This window comes from Giraffa tippelskirchi, chromosome 4, assembly GCF_054371585.1.
Source record: "Giraffa tippelskirchi isolate mGirTip1 chromosome 4, T2T-mGirTip1v1.2.pri, whole genome shotgun sequence".
In the NCBI taxonomy this organism is placed as follows: domain Eukaryota; kingdom Metazoa; phylum Chordata; class Mammalia; order Artiodactyla; family Giraffidae; genus Giraffa; species Giraffa tippelskirchi.
In genome coordinates, this window is record NC_137278.1 from 62,286,117 (window position 1) to 62,310,735 (window position 24,619).

General features: G+C 36.1%; 1 protein-coding gene across 10 annotated transcripts in view; it reads right to left on the reverse strand.

The window, feature by feature from the left end:
* The window catches only part of VRK2 (VRK serine/threonine kinase 2), a 95,295-nt gene extending 70,990 nt beyond the window's left edge, over positions 1-24,305 (reverse strand). For 5 of the 10 annotated variants that reach the window (XM_081589451.1, XM_081589446.1, XM_081589454.1 and 2 more), the window contains exons 1-2: positions 24,119-24,305; positions 21,909-22,049 (exon numbers count right to left, since the gene is read on the reverse strand). In XM_081589451.1, coding sequence (XP_081445577.1) covers positions 21,909-22,044 — 136 coding nt within the window. In that variant the 5' untranslated portion in view covers positions 22,045-22,049; positions 24,119-24,305. Of the gene's footprint in view, positions 1-21,908; positions 22,071-24,118 lie in introns of all 10 variants that reach the window. The other 5 variants (XM_081589453.1, XM_081589450.1, XM_081589456.1 and 2 more) reach the window with 2 other exon arrangements.
* Between the last annotated feature and the right edge of the window lie 314 nt (positions 24,306-24,619).

Genomic DNA, 24,619 nt, shown 5'->3' on the forward strand with positions numbered 1-24,619 from the left:
GTTTCTCTGAGAAAATCTTATCAAATGCAGAGAATATAAAAATAGGAGCATGTTGAATGATGTCATTAAAAATTTAAATATAGTAGATTTCTATTTATATTAATTTATATTAATCTTTTATCTATCTTCTTTGTGAATTGTAACTTTTATCGTTAAAAATATTCATCTTTGTTTCATTTAAAAATAAATAAAATCTAATTAAAAAAAGTAAAAAAAAAAAAGTAGTTTCACATCCTCATTTAAATTTCTGAAGAGGTGTCTGATGATATGAAAAGGGATGCATTGTATACATACATGGTATTTGCCTTCCTAGCATCTCTTTTCTATCCATTGGGAACTTTCTCTGATTTTTCCTTTGAGGAACCTAACCTCAAACTATCTATGTAGATGTAGTAGGGCTGTGATCATAGTGTGTCCTCCCTTACATTCCAGACTGGGGCACATGACCAAGCCTGGTGATCTGAAATGTACAAGACCACTGGCCACCATAACTAGTTCAGAAAGAGCAAAGTGCTCAACTAGGTAAAAAGTCTTCCCTAGAAGTTGATGTAACTAAGTAACACAAGACAGATGATAAACTTTAAGGATACCAAAATCTTAGAGATATCAGTGATCACTTTTCTCAGGTAAGTGGAAAATAAAGCCTGAAAATAAAATCCAGAACTGAGAAAAGTAGGGTTCAGGCAGGGAGAGAGGAAGAGCCCTAGTGACATTGCATAAGCCCTGGAGTTACTCATACCTACAGCCAAAAAAGTCCTGTACTTCTCACTTACAAGAGTTAATAAATCTCCCTTTTGATTAAATTCATTTGAGATTCTGAAATTGGCAAGCAGAGACTTACACAGACTGCAACAATTGAGTGTTCCATATGTAAGATTATTTTAAAGGTACAGTGTCATAGTTTAATGGGCAGTGTCAGGCATTATATATAAAGTAGATCTTACATAAACAAAAATAACAATTCATGAGGAAGATAACTATGAACTTTCAAGCATCTAATAGAGACTTAGGGTTTCCCAGGTGGTGCTAATGGTAAAAAAGCTGCTTGCCAGTGCAGGAGACATAAGAGACACGAGTTCAATCCCTGTGTCAGAAAGATTCCCTGGAGGCAGGCATGGCCACTTGCTCCAGTATTCTTTCCTGGAGAATTCCATGGACAGAGCAGCCTGGTGGGCCACAGACCATAGGGTTACAAAGTGTCGGACACGACTGAAGCAACTTAGCAGCACACACAGTGCAGACTTAATATACATATATAAAATGATGATGTACATTATAATCAATAACATCTTTGATTTTTAAAAAATGTCAATAATAATAATAAATTTGAGTAGATTAAGTTCACCAGCTAAAGAAAGAAACTTTAAGGTTGTTAAAAAATAAATAAATGTATACTATTTATAAGACAACTAAAACCTAGTGATGCAGAGAAACAAAATAAAAAGATAAGAAACTAATTAGCCAAAATTAGCTGAAAGAAAGCTGGAAAAATCATGGAAGATTTTAATACAATTTCATAATGTATAGGCGACCAACAAAGATAAATTGAAACAATACAATTAACAGTTTTTATCTAAAGGCCACATAAAAAAGAAAAAAGAATATACTGTCTTTTCAACTTGACATAAAACATTTTTTTAACTGCTCATAGTTTTACCAAGAAAGCAGGCTTCATCACCAATCAAAAGACAGGGTGATCAAATGGCTAAAAAAATAAGAAGGACCCAACTATATGACATCTACAAGAGATTTGTTTCTGATTCAAAGACACACAAGATTGAAAGTGAAGGGGTGGAAAAAGATGTTCTATGTAAATGGAAACCAAAAGAAAGCAAGGGAAACTACACTTATGTCAAACAAAATATATTTTAAACCAAAAACTATAACAAGAAACAAGTAATACCATTATATAATGATAAAGTGATCACTTCATCACGAGGATATCACAATTGTAAATATCTATGTACCCAAGATAGGTGAACCTAAATATATAAAGCAAATATTAACAGATCTAAAGGGGGGAAGAGCAATAAAATAGTATAGGGCCCTACTTTCAACAATGGATAGATCATCCAGATAGGAAATCAATGAGGAAATAATGGATGTAAACTAAACATCATATTAGAGAAATCTAATAGACATACACTGAAGAGTCCAACAACAGCAGCAGAATACATTCTTCTTAAGTACACAGGGAAGATATTTTCAGGCTAGATCATGTTAGGTGATGAAGCAAGCTGTAACAAATTTAAGAAAAATGAAATCATATCAAGTATTATCAAGTGCCTTTTTGGACCACAATGATACAAAACTAGATATCAATTACAAGAGAAAAACTGGCAAATTCACAAATATATGGAAACTGGAACAATATACTCTTGAACCATCACTGGTTCAAAGTACTTTTCAAAAATCAAGAAATAACTTGAGACAAATGAAAATGGAAACAAAACATATCACTACTTGTTGATTACAGTAAAAATAGTTCAGAAGGAATTTTGTGACAATAAAGTTTTATACTATGAAAAATGAAAAATCCAATATATATTCTAACTTTACATATCAAAGAACTAGAAAAAGGAAGCTCAACATTAGTAGAAAAAGGAAATAAAGACCAGAATGGAAATAAATGAAACAGAACTAGAAAGACAATGGAAAAGATCGATTCAGACAAAGACTACAAGAAAATTACAGACCAGTATCTCTGATGAACATAGATGCAAAAATACTCAACTCAATCATCAGCAAATTGAATTCAACAGTACATTAAAGAATCATACACCATGATTAAGTGGGATTTATTTGGGGGATCCAAGGATGGTTCAATATGCAAATCAATTAACATGATAAACTACATTAACAAAATGAAGGCTAGAAACCTTAAGATCATTTTAATAGATGCAGAAAAAGCACTTGACAAAATCCAAAAACCTTTCACAATCAAAAATTCTCAAAAACTGAGTAATGAAAAAACATACCCAAACCTAAAAGGCTAATTATGAGAAATCTACATCCAACATCATAACCAAGCTTTTTCCTTAAGATCAGGAACAAGACAAGGATCCCCACTCTTGCAACTTTTATTCAACATAGTACTGAAAGTCCTAGCCAGAGAAGTCAGGCAATAAAAAGAAATAAAAGACATCCAAATTGGGAAGAAAGAAAAGTAAAATTATCTGTTTGTAGATGACATCTATGGAGAAAATCCTTATGACTCCAGCATACAAACAATAGTATCAAAAAGAATCCATTACTTAGGAATAAATTTAACCAAGGATATGAAAACTATGTATACAGAGGACTTTAAAACATTGATGAAAGAAAACACAACGAATGGAACGATATTATGTGCTCATGGATCAAAAGGATTAATAGTGTTAAAATATGCAAACTAGTCAAACAATATACAGATTCAATGTAATCTCTACCAAAATTCCAGTGGTATTTTTCATAAAAATTGTTTTAAAATCTACATGGAACCACAAAATATCCTGAATAGCCAAAGTATACAGAGCAAGAAAAACAAAGCTGGAAGCATCACATTCCCTGATTTCAAAACCAGATTAGAAAGCTGTAATAGTCAAAACAGGATGGTATTGGTATAAAAGCAGACATGAATCAATGGTACAGAACAGACAGCCCAGAAATAAACCTATAAATTCATGGTCAATTAATTGACAATGAAGTCAAGAATATACAATGGGGAAAGGACAGGCTCTTCAGTAAACGGTGCTAGGAACACTAGATAGCTACATGCAAAACAATTAAACTGGACCCCTATGTTATCCTGTATACAAAAAGCAACTCAGAATGAATTTAAAGACTTGTGAGTAAGACCTAAAATCATAAAAGATCTAGAAGAAAACATAGACCCCCATTCGTGTTTGTCTTGGTAATGACTCTTTTGGATTTAACACCAAAAACAAAGGCAATAAAAGCAAAAATATTTACACAGGTGGGACTAACTAAAAAACTAAAAACTTCTGCATAGCAAAGAAAATCATCAACAAAATGAGAAGGCAACCTATGGAATAAGAAAATATTTGCAAATCACATATCCAATATCAAAATATACAAAAACGATACAACTCCATAGCAAAAAAAGATAAATAATCCAATTTTAAATGGATAAAGGCTATTTTTAATAGATTTTTTCCAAAGAAAACATTCAAATGGCAATAGGTGCATGAAACAGGGCTCACCATAAATGATTACCAGGGAAATGCAAATTAAACCATGAGATATTACCTCACACCTGTTAGCATGGCTATTATCAAAAAGACAAGCAGTAACAAATGCTGATAAGGATGCAGAGAAAATGAAACCCTTTGAAGGAATATAAACTTGTACAACCATTATGGAAAACAGTGTGGAGGTTCCTTAGAAAATTAAAAATAGAACTATCATGTGATTTAGCAATTTCACTTCTGGATATACTCAAAGGAAACAAAAGCTGGTTTGAAACAGTTATATAGTGTATGATTTCAACTATATGCCATTCTGAAACAGGGGGCAGAGGGATAAATAAGTAGAACACAGGAGAAACTTCAGGCAGAGAAACTACTCTGCCTGATACTATAATGGTCAATACATGACATCATGCATTTCTCAAAACCCATAAAACTGTACTATATAAGTGAACACTAATGTCAATCACGGACTTTAGTTAATAAATTGTAACAAAACCACCACACTAACTCAAGACATCAATGCCAGAATTATATAAAACTGGGGACTATCTGATAAAGACTTCAAAGAAACTATAATAAAAATGTTCCAGAAAGTAACAGCGAACACTTTTGGAATAAATGGAAAGACAGACTAGTGTAGCAAAGATACAGAATATACAAAGAAAAAATTAAATAACACTTTTAGAACTGAAAAATACAAAGACCAAAACAAAATTTTTTAAACTCATGATTTGGTTCAATATGATCACGGAGATGACATGTGAGTCACTGAACTTGATGATGGATCAATAAAAATATACCAACCTGAAAAACAGCAAAATAGAACATGAAAAAATTGAACAGAATTTCAGGCAACAACAGAACATTTAACAAATCTTCATGATACTGCAGTTCCTGAAGAAGAAAAGTAAAGAGTGTGGTGCAGAAAAATATTTGATAAATAATGGCTGAAATGTCCCAAATTTTATAGATACATAAACCTACAGTTCAGTGAATTCTCCACTGGAATAATCCCAAATAAATCGATGCCCAGACACATACACACAAACTGCTGAAAACTAAAAGAAAAACCTTGAAAGGAGCTAGAATAAAACAGTAAATTAGTTACAGGGTAAAATGACTCATATTACTGTGAATTTGTCATCAGAAACCCTGAAGACCGGAGGGAAGAGTCACAATCTATTTGAAATGCTGAAAATAACAGTCAATCAAATATCCAGCAAAAACATCTTTCTGTAATTAAAGTTAAATAAAGACATTCTCAAGTGAGGAGTACTAAGAGTAGCCATAGCCAGCTATATAAGAAATGCTAAACAAAGATATTCAAAAAACAAAAGAAAGTCATACAAGGAAATGTGGACTACCAGGAATAAAAGGGAGAAGGCAATGGCACCCCACTCCAGTACTCTTGCCTGGAAAATCCCATGGATGGAGGAGCCTGGTAGGCTACAGTCCATGGGGTCGCTAAGAGTCGGACACGACTGAGCGACTTCACTTTCACTTTTCCCTTTCATGCACTGGCGAAAGAAATGGCAACCCACTCCAGTATTCTTGCCTGGAGAATCCTAGGGACGGCAGAGCCTGGTGAGCTGCCGTCTATGGGGTCGCACAGAGTCGGATGCGACTGAAGCGACTTAGCATAGCATAGCATAGCATAGGAATAAAAGAGAAAAAATAGTAAATATTGGGAAAATGCAATGGATTATTCCTTTCTTCAAGTTAAAATGTATTTCATAGTTGAAGCAAAAATTGTAATATGGTCTGGAGGAATTTAAATTAGTCTAGATGTAATATATAAGACAACTACAACATATCAAAATGTGTGTGGTTCTGCCAAAGAACAACTTAGAAACAAATTTAGCACTCAATACTTTTACTACAAAAGAAAGATTCAAATAAGTAAGTTTTCATCTGAGGGAACCAAGGAAAGAACAAACCAAACCCAAAGCAAACGGAAGAAAGGAGATAAAAATAGAAATCAGTGAAATTGAAAACAGAAAAATACAGTAAAGCCACAAAACCAAGAGCTGTTTCTTTGAAATGACCAATAAAATGATATCAAGACTAACAAAAGGGAAAACAAAGAGAGAAAAATGATCCTATACTAGGAATGAAAACGGAATGTCACTATGGAAACTAATACTAGAAGTATAATAAACAAATATTATGAACAACTCTATAGACAGAAATCTGACAACTTAGATGAAATAAAACTGCTTAAAAATCACAAACTACTAAAAGTTACCTGAAATAAAACAAAATAACCAGGCAAGTCCCAGGTGAAATCAAGTTCTAAAACAAATAAACATTGTTCAAAAAAAAGGTATCTCTAACCCCAGATGGCTTCACTGTAGAATTCTACAAAACACATGGAAAAGAAGTAACATCAATTCTGTATACTCTTTTCCAAAAAGCAAAAATGGAGGGAATAATTCACAACTCATTTTATGAAGCCAGCATTACCCATAAAACCAAAACCAGACAGAGATAGTAGAGGGGGAAAAAAAAAGTATAAAGAAAGAAAGAAAAAGAAAACTACTCAGACCAATAGCCTCCTCTCATGTTGATGCAAAAGAAAAAATACAATAAATAAGAAATTAATGTCACCTACCATATTAATAATGTAAAAAAACCCAAATGATCACATCAATTGATGCAGAAAAAGTATTTGACAAAATTTGATATCCATTCAAGATAAAAACTCTCAGTATAGTAAAGGACAGCTTCCTCAACTTGAAAAAGAATATCTAGAAACAACATATAGCTAGTATTATTCTAAATGATGAGAGGCTGAATGTTTTCTCCCTTAAACTGGGAACAGTCAAGGATACCCACTCTCACCATTCCTACTCAATAAAGTGCTGGAAGTCCTAGCTAAGTGCAAAACATCAGGAAACAAAAAGTACACAGACTGGAAAGGAAGAAATAAAGTGGTCCCTACTCCCAGATGATATGATTAACTATATAGAAAATTCCAAAGAATCTGAAAAAAAAATCCTAGAACTAATAAGCAAGTTTACCAAGATGAGGTCAACAAGCAAAAATCAATTGTATTTTTATACACTAATAATGCACAATTGGAAAACAAAATTACAAAAGCAGTACCATTTTCAATAGCATTAAACATTTCAAAAGAAAAGAGAAAAACACCTACACCTAACATTCTATGTACAGGACTGATATGCTAGAAGCCAAAACGGTGATGAAAGAAATCAAAGACCTACAGAAATGGAGAAAGATACTATATTTGTGAATTAAAGACTCAACATATCTTCAATGTCAACTCTCCAAAATTTTGTCTCTAACAAAAGAGAGGCAAAAATATTATTGAAAACAAATACAAAATGTACAACTCTGGCAGAAAATGTAAAAAAGGAAAGCAGTAGACTTCAAGGGGGAAGTGAACTTCAAATAAACACAATTTGAATACATAGAAACTGTGGAGACAGAATGCAGGTTATAAGAGAATAACAAAGCTAGCAAGATGATATTGGTATTAATTGTCACCACTGTGTCCAAGACTATGGCATATAAAAATTCTGATTTTTTTAAAATTTACTAAATCACCACACACAAAATGAGTTCTCATACAATTAGGGGGAAAATCTTATTCTGGATAATGCTGTTAAATCCCCTCCAAATATAAATTCTTGTTAACTGCATATTCAACTTTGGAGCTTTCTAATTATTATAGCATAATCAGTTATCTTCAAACTCTTTTAGTAATGAAATGTTTCTTTTCAGTCTGATAAGAAGATTAGAACAAAGCAGAATATTCAGTTTGAAACATGGGTGGAGGGACTCCTTTTACCTGTATATTTGGGTTCCATAGAGACCAGTGTGAAGACCTAACAGGTGACTGATTAGTCATTTCCTGACTTTGTTTATAATACCTCTAGTTATATTTGTAACATGTTCTTCTTGAATATCTGCTAGATTTTCTTTTTTCTCTTTTCTCTAAGAAAAAAAAAAAAACACTAGCAATCTGGCCATATCAAATTCTATCATTTTACTTTCACATGGTTTTATTAACCTTTTGCCATTGTATAATGTCCTTGTCTAGTTCTCGTAATGATATTTTACTGTAGAACATAAGATAATTTTTTAAAATGCTCATCTTATTCTTTGCTTACACGTGCATGAAAAAACTTGATTCTTTATTATCTTAATATTTTATTGTTTTCAGATATTTCTCTTTTGGCAAGTAGTTATGGGGTTTTGGTCAATGACATTCTTTAATAGATTTCAGACAGTTTTTTATCTAGTGTGGTAACTGGCAATTGTGCTGTAGTCCACGGGGTCAGAAAGAGTCGGATACAACTGAGCGACTGAACTGAACTATACTGAACTGATTATAATACAATTATGATATGAGGACAAGATGGTTGGACAGCATCACCAACTCAATGAACATGAGTTTAAGCAACCTCTGGAAGATGGGGAAGGACAGGGAAGCCCGGCATGCTGCAGTCCACGGAGTCGGCAAAGAGTCGGACACGACTGAACAACAAATAACAAGTTATAATACAATACTCTGCAAATTTATATTATTGTTATTCTTTTTTGCTCCCCTTCACTAATTATTTACTGGTTGTGGTACATATTACACATTTTATTTTATCTTGTAATAGACTATCTTTCAATCCATTTATTTCTCACTCCACACCGATATACTCTAATTCAGATGTTTTCATTTTGAGCTTACCTGACAAGTTGATATATAACAACTTTTCTGTTTAACTCTTAATCCTGTAAGTCTTAACCACAGTTCTTGAATCTATTTTAGAAGTGCAAAATGTATTATAAAATTATGTCCATAACTTCAGTTTTCACTCAACTTTTTACTTTGTATCATCAATCTTTTCTCAATATTGTAATTCATTTATCTCTTGGAAGTCTTATTCACTTACATACTTTCAAGTCTACTTTATCTTCGTGGTAATCTGTTATAAAATCATTTCAGATTTCCTAAGTCCTCAAATGTTTCCTTCTCTCTTAAGAGGAATTCTGTTTGGCCAAATAGTACACTGGAGTGATGGCCATATTTCTCTTAGCTCTCTTTCTATTGTCAGTCTATGAATTAAGGGCTGAAGTAGTTATTGAACTCCCTTCCTGAAATTATATATTTTAAGTTTAAAAAGCTACTATGTAAGAGTTTTGGCCCCACTCTCACTTTTTGAAACACTAATATTCATGATGAAATTAGGTTTCAAATAAGGGAAATCTTCCTTATATCATTCCACATGATCTCTATTTTGCAAGTCTTTACATTTTCATGTAATATTCTTATTATCCAAAAATATACTACATAAACAGATAATAGAACCATTACGTTTTTCTTCTTGATGATCACTTTACATCATTTTTCTGTGGCTTAGATTTATTTTGCTTGCTTATTAACAGCAGAACTAACTTTGTTCAGCTGGGTCAATTCTTTCCTTAAAGCCTTTATCCATGTTTTAGTATCTCTCACCCTCTTTCAGGATCTCACAGATTCTCAGGGTCAGAAGGAACTTAAAGGTCCTTCCCCAACCAAAAACCTCTTATTTTTAACATAGATTCCATAATGCATTCAATTTACATTAAACTAGTTAATTTCAGAACATCTGTACTTGCTCAAACGTTTTCTGCTAGAATGAATATTCTGGTAACATGGAAGTCTTACAGCTTTTTTCTTCCCCTTTTCATCATACAACAACTGTCCGTTAGATATGCAAGTTTGTTTGGCTTTCTTTTCATTTGTCGTGAAGTGTATTGTATGGGGATTGTTCAGTGGGTTTTCCTACTTTTCCTTCTACCATCCTCCCAACACTTTGTAAGACAGAAGGTTTACATAACTAATATTCCATCCTCAACTGTAATACAGTACTCACATTTGATACTGGAAATCTATGTCAGAAGTGTAACACATAATCTTTTAATAGAAACATGATGAAGTGTAATGAAGAGCATTTTTCTTCACATTCTCCAGAAATTGAAATTAATAACTCTCTATCACCAAAAGTGCTCAATAACATGCCCTCTAATGTAATATTGTACTTCGTTCATTCTTTTCCTTGCTATGTATATACTCGCAAGAAAAAAGTATCAAAGCATGAGACTAGCATTACAATATCTAATAAATATCACTTCTCCATTAAAAACATGTCAAGATTTGCCTCTACATGAAATGTTATAGCTTTTTCATAAAATCATCTATGGGTACATGATAACTATTATTGTATAATAATATCCTGACTGAATAATTTTTTTAAAACTATACTTATATTATAAATATTTTGGTATATGAACAAATTCTATAAAGAAACATATTCTTTATCAACATTTCACTTATCAGAGTATTTGTTTTTTTTATTTTCTTAAAAGACTTAGTTTTCTAAATAGTATATCTTTAAATTATTACCCAATGGAAAAAAGACATGTCAAAAACAATTCAATATTTATAAAAATATCTATTTTCACATGATGCTTATTAAAGTCTGTCATAGGGATTTAAAGAGGCTTCTTTTGATCTCCTTGTTCTCAAAACAAATGCATAATATCCCCATAACTCGACATACTTATTTTTTAAAAAGCAGAAAAATCTAATCTTTCCCATCAGTTTATATGCACTACTGACTGATTATTCTCACTTTTTTTCCCCATAAAAATATTGTTTGTTCTAGGTACATTTTTAGTATATGTATTTTTTCCAGTTCTTAACATTAGATTTACTATAAATATCAGATGTACTTTCACAGATTTTGTGAAAATATTAAAAACATATCACGAAAGCTCTATACCTCAAGTTGTCAATCTGAATGGAAATGACACTATTATCAGCATCAGTGCTAACATATTTCTTAAATTAGCTGCCAATACTATCAATTAGATATTTAAGTTATTTTAGAAATGAGCATGTCACAGGCATGTCATTTGTCACTATTTTCTCTGGCTAGTAATAAATTCAGTGTGTTCTTTGACAAAAGACACCAACCAGGAGAGCAGAGAGACCCGAGTTCAAATGTAGATGGAAGACAATTAGACAAATTACTTAACATTCTTAGGCCTCAAAACTGCCTTGTCAAGCTGCTGGGAGAATTAAATGAAATAATCCATATGAAGCATTTAACACGGAGCTTGGCACACACTGAGTAAAAGATTCTATTAGTAGTGGATGAGGATGAAGATTTCCTAAAAAAGGTTTCAGAAACTATGCCTGGCAGCATGCCCCAGACACATATGACTCATCTGCTAGTCTTTACCAGAGATTCTTGCTTTCATTCCTTTTCACCGCTCTGTGTCCTGTGTTCACGGCCTCCACAGTGAGGCTTTGGTTAACATCACCTCTGTGAATTTCATCAGGTGGCCTTCAGAACAGCTACAATGGATGCTAAGCCTTCCATGAGCCTCTTTCACACATGTTGTAGCTTCCGATTGCTCTTGCTTGATATAAATTTGCGGGAAGCTGTCTTTACTCCACACTAAGCATAGGAGAGAAAAATGGCCAGTGTCTCTGGGGAATAATTAACAAAAGACAGTTTGTTTCATCTTCATGATAAAATACAGCATTCCTATTAAAAGGCGAATTCATCATTCCCAAAAGTTAAATAGAATGGCACTTTAAAAGTAATTCCAGCTGATTAAATTTAGGGTTCTGAAAAAAAAATTAATTCATGAATATACTCTGAATCTTTCATTTGATTTTAAAATGTATAAATGTTCATTTAACTTTGAGCTCTTGCCTCTCAGTGTTCTATTCTGAGCTAGTCAAACAAGTGGTAGCAGGCATGCTGGGCTCAATAATACTGCCTCTCATATTTAAATACTCTTTTTCACTTGGATTGCAAATTAAAGACAGTCTCCTGAACACTGACACATTTTCAATGATTGATTTTGCAAAATGTGTTGATTTTTCCTACACTGTTTTGCCTCTGTGTGTGTCAACTTTGGCCTTCTTTTCTTGCTCCTTTGCAGCACTGCTGTCTCTTTGAAGCCATTGTCTGTCTGATATTAAAAATGTACATTAAACCTCACGACTAATTACACAGAAAATTCCTGATCTCAAATACAAAACACCCATGCCCAGAAACTATAACAAAAGCTTCTGACTATGTACAAAACTCTTAATCAAATCTTTCATTCACTTGGATTAAAAGAAATGCCAACAATTTATTTTCCATTAAAGTTGTGTTTATATTCTTTGAAAAGTAGATTTTTAAAATATATTTACATGCCTATAAGTCAATCCATTTAACATTAAACCCCATCTATTTTCTCCACAAAAGTTTATACTTGCTGTTAAGTCTACTTCAATTAAGTGCTACTCTGTAGAATTGTTTCATTCTAAACACAAAACTGTTTAATCTTAATATAATGTCCATTTTTTTTAACTCTCTCTGCACTGTGCATTAGCAAAGTAGATTCCCTCAATAAATCCTATAATCTATGGATTAAGTACATGGCTTCTTATATTTAAAAAACATACTTGGAAAGAGAATGAACAGAAACTTATATCCCCTCAAGCTCCCCAAGATAAATAAAATAAGGCCTCTAACTCTAAAAAGACAGAACCTTATACACATGTCACATGTTACAGTACCAACAGCACAAAATTTCATCTCAGGTAAGCCAACTGTTGGGAAAATTATTTTTTCCCAAAGACTAGTTTTAATTTAACCAATCAGTTTTTAAGCCGTTACATATCAGGCCTTGTCGAAGCACTCTGAGAGAAGGCCTACAAAGAGTTTATAATCTAGTATTGGTGGAGGGTAAAAGGCAATGGCACCCCACTCCAGTACTCTTGCCTGGAAAATCCCATGGACGGAGGAGCCTGGTAGGCTACAGTCCATGGGATCGCTAAGAATCGGACACGACTGAGCGACTTCACTTTCACTTTTCCCTTTCATGCACTGGAGAAAGAAATGGCAACCCACTCCAGTATTCTTGCCTGGAGAATCCTAGGGACGGCGGAGCCTGGTGAGCTGCCGTCTATGGGGTTGCACAGAGTCGGACACGACTGAAGCGACTTAGCATAGCATAGCATAAACAGTATAGAAATGGCAATCATAGGAAACAAGATAACCACTGCGAAAGAACACATTACAGAAAGGAACAAAGAGCAAGCAAGAAAAGTTGTGGCTACTCCCCTGCTTGCCTTGTTAGCATGTCAGAATTTTCATAAGGCCTACCAGCCACCATTTGTTTCCACCAGTGATCCTAGCAACAGACTCCCCTAGCTCTCAGTCTACTGAATCTATGGACTCTGCTCAATTCGGCTGCTGTTCGCCTTTTTGTAAGACCAACTCTCCTCTGTCCCTAGTTGTTCATCTCATGCAGTTACCAACTGCAGTAAATGCATCACATGCCACCACACGACTATTTTAGGAAACCCTGCAGTGTACCAACTGGCTAGGGCAACCCTGGGTATGAAATTTTAGTTGCCTGAAAATGATGTTTCCGAATGGAAAGATGAGAGGAGGAGGAGAAGGGAAGTAGCCATATTCCTCTTAAATGGCCATGATACCTAAGCAGAGCAAGTTGGAGTAAGGTCTGCACATGAGCCAAAGCTTAGAATTTCATTGCTTTTGTTGGCTCATGTCACTTCTTTAATTAATGTCACTTTCTCTGGTTTAATATCAGAGCAAGTGACAAGAGTGCTTCTGGATGAATTGTGTTTTCTGAGGACTGTATGGCATACTCTCCCGCAGTCTGACGGAGGGACGTGCCAGCTTTACTTGGCAGTTACAATGCACCAGCTTTAGTTTTAGTAGTTTAATTTGTGGCAGTTATATGTTTTGAATACGTTGAAGTATTCACAATGGTCTCATGGAATCTGCTCCATAGATAAAGTTTACACAGTGGAAAAGAAAAAGCAATGGCTATAAGGCGATTACAAAAAGCTTCTCTTGGCCACAGCTGGTCTTATAGGCATTCTTGTAAATTTAAGAGCATTTAGAGAATACGATTAAAGTGATCACAAGGAATGATGCCCTTTTTTTTAAAATTTTTGCCCAGTTCTGTAGCTGGTGTGAGACGATCATAAGGAATATGATATTTAGAACTCAATTTTATGCAAAATCCATTATTCAAGAAGTGAAGTTTATATACATGATAGACATGCAATGAAATAAATGTTAGAATAGGAAGCTTTGTTACTCATGCATTAAGTCGGTTCTAACGTTTTGGTAAACTAACTTTTTATTGATATAAAATTCAAAAAAATTTCTGCATTTAGAGAAAGGACTAAACTTTTCCCTTTATTAAAGATCTTTCTGTTTCAGACTGAAGTAATCGGAAGGTTTTTAATTTGGAGTTTTTCCTTCATCTCCTTTATACATTTTTGTGAAGCCTCATCAGCTCATGGTGAGAGCTGCCACCAAGGAGTTCTTCCAAACTTTACCTGCCCTTTCTAAATTTAGGGTTCTTTACTGCAGCAGGTTGAAGATCTGGCTTTGAATGCACCTGGCTCTGCTGGAGAACAGAAATATTCATCTCCACTGAATGCATGCTGCTTAAGTGCTGGAGGCACTTGCAAGAGAGTAACTCTCATTGGAAACTTCATTACAATACTTTTCTCTTCCCTACATGAAGTAGTAATTCTCATTCACCAAAGATAGAATTTTGCTTGACACTGCCACAGGAGCTCCTGTTTGACTTTCAAAATTAATCAACCTCTAAGCTGGAGTAGAAATGGCATGTCCTTTAACCTTAAGCACAAAAAGCTCTCAACAGACTGCAGTTTTTATATCCCTGGATGGGAGTTTGGGCCCCTGATACTTAAACTTGATGCACATACTGGGTTTCTGGCATGCTTTTGCCCATACCCATCTGCTTGGCTGGCACTGTGCCCATTCAGAAGGTGTGATGCCAGTTTCAATAGGGCATAGGTGCCAATCAAAGATGGGCTTGGAGGGGCAGCATGCAGAACGCAGCAAAAGTCAGCTCTTCTGCCAGAAGATCCTCCTGTTATCATATAATGCCAATGAAGGGCCACATGCCTCATTGCCTAGGATCACACTGCATCTGTAGATGTTTCTGGCCTTCAATTGATATCTTTCTACGGAATCTTTTCCCTCAAGGATTACTTGATTGGAGATGTTAAAGGAAAGTCTTCCTGACTAAATGAAGTCCGGAAGACTTTGTTTTTCCCTTTTAAAAGAAACAATGGAAACCTTCAAAAATTTTCTTGAAATAATTGCTGAGTTTTATGTCCTTCCTCTTAAAATGCCCTTTCATGTAGAAAACTGCATAATGTACTCAGTTCGTGTAATGGAGTTATAGGGACAAACATTCTGAAGATGCACGAATTGCAAAACCATACGTATGTAAGCAGTATAAGATCCATGAACATTTTTGAATCATTGTTAAGTGAGGAGGGTGAACAGATTTTCATCTTCCAAATAGCTAATTTCTAGTGAATACTCCTATTTAGAGCTTTAGAGTTTCTTAATTTTCTTCTCTTTTATAAACATAGATATTCCTGTTTCTTAAAAGAAGACTACTTCCTACTCTTCTTCCATACCTAAATAAAAAAGCCTAAAACACTTCAGAAGCTAAACTCCATTCATATTTCATGAGGAAGCCAGAAGCTCCCGAAAATTGAGAGTTTTTTTTTTTATTGTGTGGCAATAGAGGTGAACTCATTTCATGAAGAAGAAAATTCCCTATAGCGATAGGCTTCAAATTTAAAAACCTTGACCACCGAAACCATTGTAAGATAGTAACAGGTGCAGTGGAAGAGACATAATGCATAAATTATTGAAGAACAGAGCAGTTTGTAAATCTTCCCTTAAGGCAAAAGAGTTTGGACAGTAGAATGCTGAAAATGAAGACCCATAATATAAAATATGTTAAAAAGATCAGACATTTACAAAAATGAAAAAGACAAGCAAAGACTAAGTAAACCTTAGGAGAATGCTTCCTTTTTACACAAAGAATCCAAACTTTTGCAGGTATTTAGATTTCTTAGCTCGTAAGTAAATGAACACTGTGCTTTTAAAATTCAAAATTAACAGCCAATGGTCAACACATACAAAATTAAAATACCACTTCTAGGAACTTTAAATTCTTATGAAAGGTACAACACATTCATTAAATTCACAAAATCCCAAGCAATCTTTTCCTCTCTTGAGATTATACCAACTATTACCTCTTAAACCTTCAGTTTCTAGTACAAGTTATCCTTATTTCATATTTATTTCCTTCTTCTCACCTCCAGGGTATCATCTGCAAAATTTCCTAGTAACTATTGTGGTGGGGGGAGAAGGCAATGGCAACCCACTCCAGTACTCTTGCCTGGAAAATCCCATGGATGGAGGGCCTGGTAGGCTGCAGTCCAGGGGGTCGCTGAGAGTCGGACATGACTGAGCGACTTCACTTTCACTTTTCACTTTCATGCATTGGAGGAGGAAATGATAACCCACTCTAGTGTTCTTGCCTGGAGAATCAAGAAATGCCGTCTATGGGGTCGCACAGAGTTGGACATGACTGAAGTGACTTAGCAGCAGCAGCATTGTTAGGTCAGATTAACTGCTTATCTCAAAGTCTTCTCTACAAAACACTGCCAAAATAACATTTAACACAGCAATATATTATGAAGCAATATATGTTTTAGTAACTTTATTTTGTTGCTAGCATTATCATTAGGCTCTTCAGAACATTACTCTGTGCATACCTTAAAAATCAATCCATTCTAGCTGACTAGAAAGTTGTTATTGTTTAGTCACTAAGTCGTGTCTGACTCTTTGCGACCCCATGGACTATAGCCTGCTAGGCTCCTCTGCCCATGGGATTTCCCAGGCAAGAATACTGGAGTGGGCTGCAATTTCCTTCTCCAGGGGATCTTCCCGACCCAGGGATCAAAATAGCATCTCCCACACTGGAAGGCAGATTCCTTACCAATGAGCCACCAAACAAGAAAATACAATAAATAAAAACCACACATAAAAACTTTTTTCTATTTAGATATGTCTATTTCTTCATCGATAAGTGAGTTAAACTTTGACAATATCTACAACTCCCAGTTACTCTATCTTCTCTCTGCCCCACCCCACAAAGATTTCTTCTGTTTCTAAAGAACAAAATTGAGCTAATCTGAGAGGATTACCAAAGAAATGTATGGCAGTCACTTGAACTCTAAACACTTATCCATGAATAAATGATTGATCTTAATGCTTCAAGAATTTTAGTTATAACATTATTTATAAAATATAATGCTCTTGATTTACTGTCAATAAAGCATATACAGATTTTATGGTTAATTTGTCTCAGTTTTTATGACTAAGAGTGTTATCTTTAAGATTACAGGCTGGAGTTAAGGGTGACATTTATAATTATGGAAAAAAATAAAGCAAACTGGCTTGTGTGGGTTAAGTAGCCCAACTTCAGTCTCAACCTCTGAGGCAAATAACTGGTAAACATATAGCCTGTGCTTAATATTCCAAAGATGCTAAATGGTCATGGCTATGCTCAAATTCTAAAAAATAAAACTTCTACAGATAAATCATTCTATCATTTGTTACTTCCTCCTCCAGGGGATCTTGCCAACTCAGGGGTCAAACCCACCTCTCCTGCATTGGTAGGCAGATTCGTTACCACTGAGCCACCTGGGAAAGCCATATGAGAAGACTTTAAAGGAATTTGGCTAAAGTTTATTATCTATAATTCTGTTTTTCTAGATTTTTGACTAATTCTGAAACATAGTACCTTTCATATCTGAAACATAAGATACAGCTTACATGAGAACTTTTCACTATGTCATCACGGCTACTACTGCAAATTGAAATGGGAAAAACGTACACTTTGGCAAGTACGACGTCAGGCTTCCACTGACATTCTGTTTCTCAGTTATACAGAATTTAGTAGCTAAGCCCATCACAGTCCATGGGAGGACAAATGGAAAAACCCTCCCATACAGGTCTTAGTCACCATGCTCATCTGAGCACCAGACACCGAATTTAAGAGTTCAGCTATCACTGAGAATGGGAAGTTCTAAATAAATATATCAATTACAGTGAACTGCTTATCAAGTTCCAAGTTCTTTAAAAATATTACCTTAATTATTCCAAGTATTATTACCTTAATACTAGAGGATAGAAACAAAGATTCCTGAATAGGTGAAAGTCACTCAGCTCACAAAAGGCTCAGATCAAAATCTTAAGCTGTGATTTATGAAATTCTCCAGTTTGCTTGGTTCTGTGTTATACCTAGCACTAAAGTAAAATTCAGACTCTTAGTTCTGTCTCCTGAAGTTTTAGAATTTTCTTTTCACTTATTTGATCCTGAGGTTCCTGCAAGCTTTCCCACTCCCTGAAACAGTTTCCTTTCTTCCTTTTCCCCTCCTCTCTTTTCAAATGCAAAGGTAGAACTTTGTTTTATGTTCAGACTTTCTTTTCCCTCTTATTACTATTTCTGTTACTGCTACTGGAACATTATTTCTCCAAGTTGAGAGTAAATACAAAACATCTCTGCCCCTTCCCCTTTACTTCTTGCTGACTACTGAAAGGCTTTGGCTATTGCTCTCAAAACTACAGGACAGTTGTACATGCACATATGAGTCAGTCAGGGCGGTCAGTCTCTTCTCAGCCTTACGTGACAAATGCTGATGAAGTGTCTGCTGAAAGCATATCTGGAAAATAGAAGGCTTAACAATGTAGCTGGACACAAAGGTTTTAGGGAAACCTGAACTGGCTGGCTACTTCATTTATATAAGAAGTGATGAGAACCATGCTAAAATGCAAAAACATGACATAATTTCATAAGGATTTTCTCAGCTTGAAAATAATAAGTAAAAACTAATTTTAACAAAGTTATTGCTGACAGCATCTCACTGAAAAGCTGAGATTATAATTTATGAGTGCCACTTTTGATAGAACAATAACAACATTTGCAACACACAACTTTTCCTCAAAATAGCTAAACATTTCTTTAAAATCTCACCCCAGTCATAGGCATTTGCTCATATATCCAGGATCCAGGTTCTAAAATTCAGATAGTAGGGGGTACTTCATAATTATGAAATCTTGAAAATTGTTGCAAACTAAATATTATTGAGAAAAATTAAGTAAAAAATATGTACAGTACTTAGATTGAAAGAAGCAAGGTTTTTTCTATATTTGAATAGGGGCAAATAAATCACATGACTAAGCCTAAATTTCTAATTCCACATGCCTAAATTGTTTTTTCACAACAGGAACCATACAAGTAGCATGTGTACACATATATGTATGCATACACACACATAATTCAACTTTAAACATACTCTAAAATTTAAATACATATTAACACATATAATATTTACATTTAAAAAGAGAAAAGAAATACGACTAGCACAATCAATACTTTTCTGTAGTTCTTTGAAATTACTCAAAATGATTCAAACATTAGAATAACTGATAAGCTGTACAATCCAAGGCTACAGTTCAGCCACATCAGAAATAACTTACTCAACTCCATTTCTCTGACCTTGAGTCAAGAAAATATACCAGAGATCTTAACGCTCATCTATACAAGAGAATTTATCAATTCAGAGTTTCAACCAACAATTATTCTTCAAAGAATATACTCTCTGTAGATGCCAAGTCCTCTCAGGGTCTTTATCTGCAACATTCAACATGGTAGCCACTACCTATAGGCAGTTATTGAGCCCCTGAAATGGGACTAGACCCATTTAACTAAAGAAGTGAAATATTTCCCTTTTTTAATATTGATAATGTGTTAGAATTATACTTTAGATATATCACATTAAATAATACATATTATTTAAATAAATTTCACCTGTTTTTCTTAATGCGGCTCCTAGACAATTTTACATTCCATATGTGGCTTGCGTTACATTTATGTTAAATAGTGTTGCCTGTGTCACTAAATCTAGTACTTAACATTTTTCAAGCAAGTTCAAACCCTTTAAGTAGGGAAGCTGTTCTTTACCTAACCCACACTATACTTTTGTGTTGGTCTTATCTTCCCAACTTGGTGGCTCAGACAGTAAAGCGTCAGCTTACAATGCCAGAGACCCGGGTTCGAACACTGGGTCAGGAAGATCTCCTGGAGAAGGAAATGGCAACCCACTCTATAGTATTCTTGCCTGGAAAATCCCATGGACGGAGGAGCCTAGTGGGCTACAGTCCATGGGGTCGCAAAGAGTCGGACACGACTGAGCAACTTCACTATCTATCTATCTTCCCAACTAGATTAGACACTCAGGTGATTAATAAGAAGTTACTTATTCACTGTATTTCACCCATTTATTTGATACTACAAACTCAACTTCATCTGAAGAGGAGCTTAATCCTTCAAGATCCATGAAACACGTTTGCATGAGAAGGGTGGCAGAATATGCCACCCTAAAATATGCCTGTTTGGCAAAAGGATTATTTTGAACTGAAGGCACTTGAAAAATAGCAAATGCAGGGAAAGGCTTTCTCTGAACTCCCTTTATTTGGCTAAAGACAGAGCTCCCCCTCCCCCCTCCAAAAAACAAAAAACACAACTCAACTGTTTTAAATTACATCTAGGAGAGCTTCATTAACCAGGAAAGACTGACTCATCACAGAAGAGATTAGAAATTGACATCACTCCCAAATTTTGTTACACACTATCACAGCCCCCACCTACTCTTCTACAGGCCTAGTAATCTCTCCTAAAAATCATGTACTGTCCCTAAAGTGGCCTATATCCCTTCTTCTCTTCCCTTATTAAGATGGCATGTAAGCTCTCAAATCTTACCATGCTTTAGGATATTTATTGAACTATTTTTCCCCCTGTAATATTTTACTGTGCACATAACATCAAAAAATTAATATATTTGTATACCTTTTCTCCTGTTAATCTTCCTGCTATCAGTTTATTTCATAAACCCAGCTATTAAACTTAGGAGGGCAGAGGAAATGTCTTTCCTCCCCTTTAAAATGTTTAATAAGGAACCCAAGATTCTTCCAATGAAGGCTTTTTTACCAACTTTTTCAACGCCTCCAGACACAGATGTAATAAGCCAATATATTTAGAATTTCTCCTTGAGGGGATTTTGTTTTTAATCACTAATATTTATCTTATTCATTAAATCTCATCTTGTAATGGATATCCCTTGATCCTTAAAACTATAGACAAAAGGTAGGCCTGAATAATCCTTTTAAAGTTGATGTGATTTAAAATTTTTTTAACATAGTGTAAAAACACACTCAACTCAGGTTCCTTACTTGTACCAAAAGACACAGAAAGTATATTTAAGTGTCTGTTAATTATCCTAAAGATAGCACATAACTAGTACTAATCTAGATGTACAAGAGGAAGTTAATTCATTCTATGCAATAGATGGCCTTGGGGTATTAAGGCCCAGTTCTCTAGTGAGACCTAGTGAAGAAATGACCAGAACCTTACACTACTTCAGCATTAATGATTAAGATTCACAAATGGGAAATGTTCAGAATCACCGAGTTGTGTTCTCTTGAGTTATAAAAACCGATGTTTCCAAGAAAACACACTCTCAAAACAGAACATTAACCATTTGTCTGGCAGACTGTGTAACTGGGCTCTGAAAAGACTTTCTAAGAGTCATTTAGAAAGACACGGACAGCAAGGGACTAGGATCAGTCATATCTTGAACCTAGTATAGACATTCTACTAAACACTATCTGTCTTCATATTACTTACATTTATGAATTCTATTTTATTTCAATTTTCAAAATATTAAGAAGTCACAGTCACATACATAAGAGTATCTAGTGATTTATACTTTACCTAAATATATCAAACCAAATCCCCCAGAGCCAATCAGCTTGCCCAGCACCCACTGTTTTCCTTCCATGTCATCCAGGACTGTGCCTTCCGGAAGTGGAATAGGAAGCTTGTATTTCTCTTTTCTTCTTGGTGGCATCACTTCTGTTGACAGAAGGGGTGAGACTGTGATTAAAAATAAAAACAACAACAAAGAAAACTCCACTTAAACACATTTCTCAAAATGTCTTCTATGGAGCACCTTCCCAGAAATTAGGATTCTGAAGTCAACTGGGATTGGGAAAGCCCACATATTATATTCAAACTGGAGATTCACCAACATTACAATATTGAAATCGAAGAGACACTGATACTAAAAAAAACAAAGCCTGTTGAGCCTCACTTAACATTTCCAAAATTCAGTTAGGGGGTCAAAATATCTATTAATCATTCAGAATACACCTTAAATGAGTTAATTTCCAACTACAAAGAGAAAATAAATTTCATATATATGAAAATACTCCTTTCATTGAGAATGCTAAATGTCAAAGATGAAAAGCTCTTCAGTCACTAGAAAAAAAATACAGCTCTTGGCTGAGATAACATGGACAACGGCAATGTATATCATTAACAAACCCAGCAACTGACACAGCTCAATAAATACTGGTTAAATAAGCCCAGGATTTTCATGGATGTGGAACTAAGCAGAGCACTAGGCCACCGCACAGTTGTAAGGCTAACACACTACAGTTTCAACTTCTTTCTGCTTCTTGCTACCCTGTCCCTTCCCCATTATCACTGAAGTGAAAACTGCCCTGCCTTAGAAATGTATGCAGCACTACCAACAACAGTGTAGAGACGCCATAGGATAGCCACACAACTTTAACCAATTAACTATAATTGTACATAGGTTAGTGAATCTTACTAGAGTTTTTTGAGTAGGACTAGAAAATTTCTTAGGGAAAAACAAACATACACACACAGCATGTAAGCCTGAGACAAGTGTGAGGGTAACAGCAATCCTCTAAGTAGTTTCAAAGAATTGGTTTTAAACCTGGTGAGCGCCTTCAAAATGAAAGTAAAGTCTTCATTGTGTGATCTATCCATCTTCTGAAGGAGGTTTCTGTTCCTTTCAGTAGGCTTTCCCTGCTTCACTTATATTAACCCAATGCCCTATCTTACTCAGCAGCAACACCTGGGTAGAGCAATATTCACTTGTCCTTCTAACTCCAACACAAAGGAAGCTGGGAATTCATATGAACAGTGCCCCAAAGAAGGAAAAGTTCTGACCAGTACTTTATACTGGGGGCTTCTCTGGGGGTTCAGACAATAAAGAATCTGCCTCCAATGCAGGAGACCTGGGTTGGATCCCAGGGTCAGGAAGATCCCCTGGAGAAGGGAACGAAAACCCACTCCAATATTCTTGCCCCATGGACAGGGTAGACTGGTGGGCTACATACCATGGGGTTGCAAAGAGTCACACGATTGAAAGACTGACACTTTCACTTTATATACACTGACCAGTATCTTGACTTTAAATACTAGTATCCAACAATTATTTGCTGATTTAAAACCTTAAGTCTTCAGATAACAACTTTTCAGCAGGGCATACATTCTCCATCAGTATGAAGAAGATAAAAACCGTTTGGGGCAAGTCCGTGACACCAGAACTTGAGGCCTGAAAGGTGACTGTCTATACAATGAACACTGTCTATACAATGAACACCCGCGGCATGGATCCAGAGTTCAAGGCACAGGAGGAAGCGCCAACCTCCTCTCAAGGCCAGTCCCAGACAAGCTTGTACCTGCTGCTTCAGGGCCCTTCCCGCTAGGATAAAAAGGGCTTAACAAGAGTTTCCGGAGTCAAACCGGTACCCAGAGGCCTGAACCCGAGCCGGGACTAGGCTTGGGGCGGCCTCGGAGACGGACCGTGACGGCGGGGACAGGGGCGGGTGAGCGCAGCCCACAGCCCGCCTGACCCCTCGGCCGTCCAAGACACCCCCTTACCTTCCCGCCCACCCAACTCCCGACTTCTTGCCACGCCCAGGGCCGGCCCGAACCACCGGAAGCCCGCCGGCGTCCGGACCCTCACTTCCTACCTCAAGCCCCTCTAGGCCGGCGGAAAAAGAAACCCAATCCCCTTTCTCGCCTAACTCCCCCGCCCCGCGTTTTGGGCAAACGCGTCGGGAAGGGGCGCCAAGATTTCGCGCTGAGTTTTTAAAGTCAGAACCCACCACGGAAGCAGGGAACCCGCCCGGGCCCGGCGTCTCACTCCGACGGCAGCTGCTTCCCGGCCTGGGGCGCCGCGCGGGCAGGGCAGACGGGACGCGGAAGTGCGGGGTCTCGCCGCGACTCCCAGCACCCGGGGACGAGGGAAGGCTTGCTAGGCGCTCGGCTTGCCCGGCGCCTCCCTTGGGCCTCGCGAGGCCGGGCGGGGCGGCGGGCCTCCAATCCCGCGGGGAGGCGGGCCCGGAGCGGGCGCGGCCCTCAGTAAGGGCCAAGCTAACTTTCTGCTCCTGGGCCCGCATCGCTCACCCAGGGCGGAGACGCCGGCCTGGGTTCCGCGGAGCCTAGCCCGGGCCCAGGTCCGGGGGCAACCGTAATTACTTTAAAACTTCAAAAACATTTTCTAATTTTTTTGTCTGGGAAGTGGAAATAACCCTATTTAGGTTAATAAAATTTGTTAAATTAAAATTATTCTGGCATTTCTTAAAATGATAAGGAAGACTTTATTC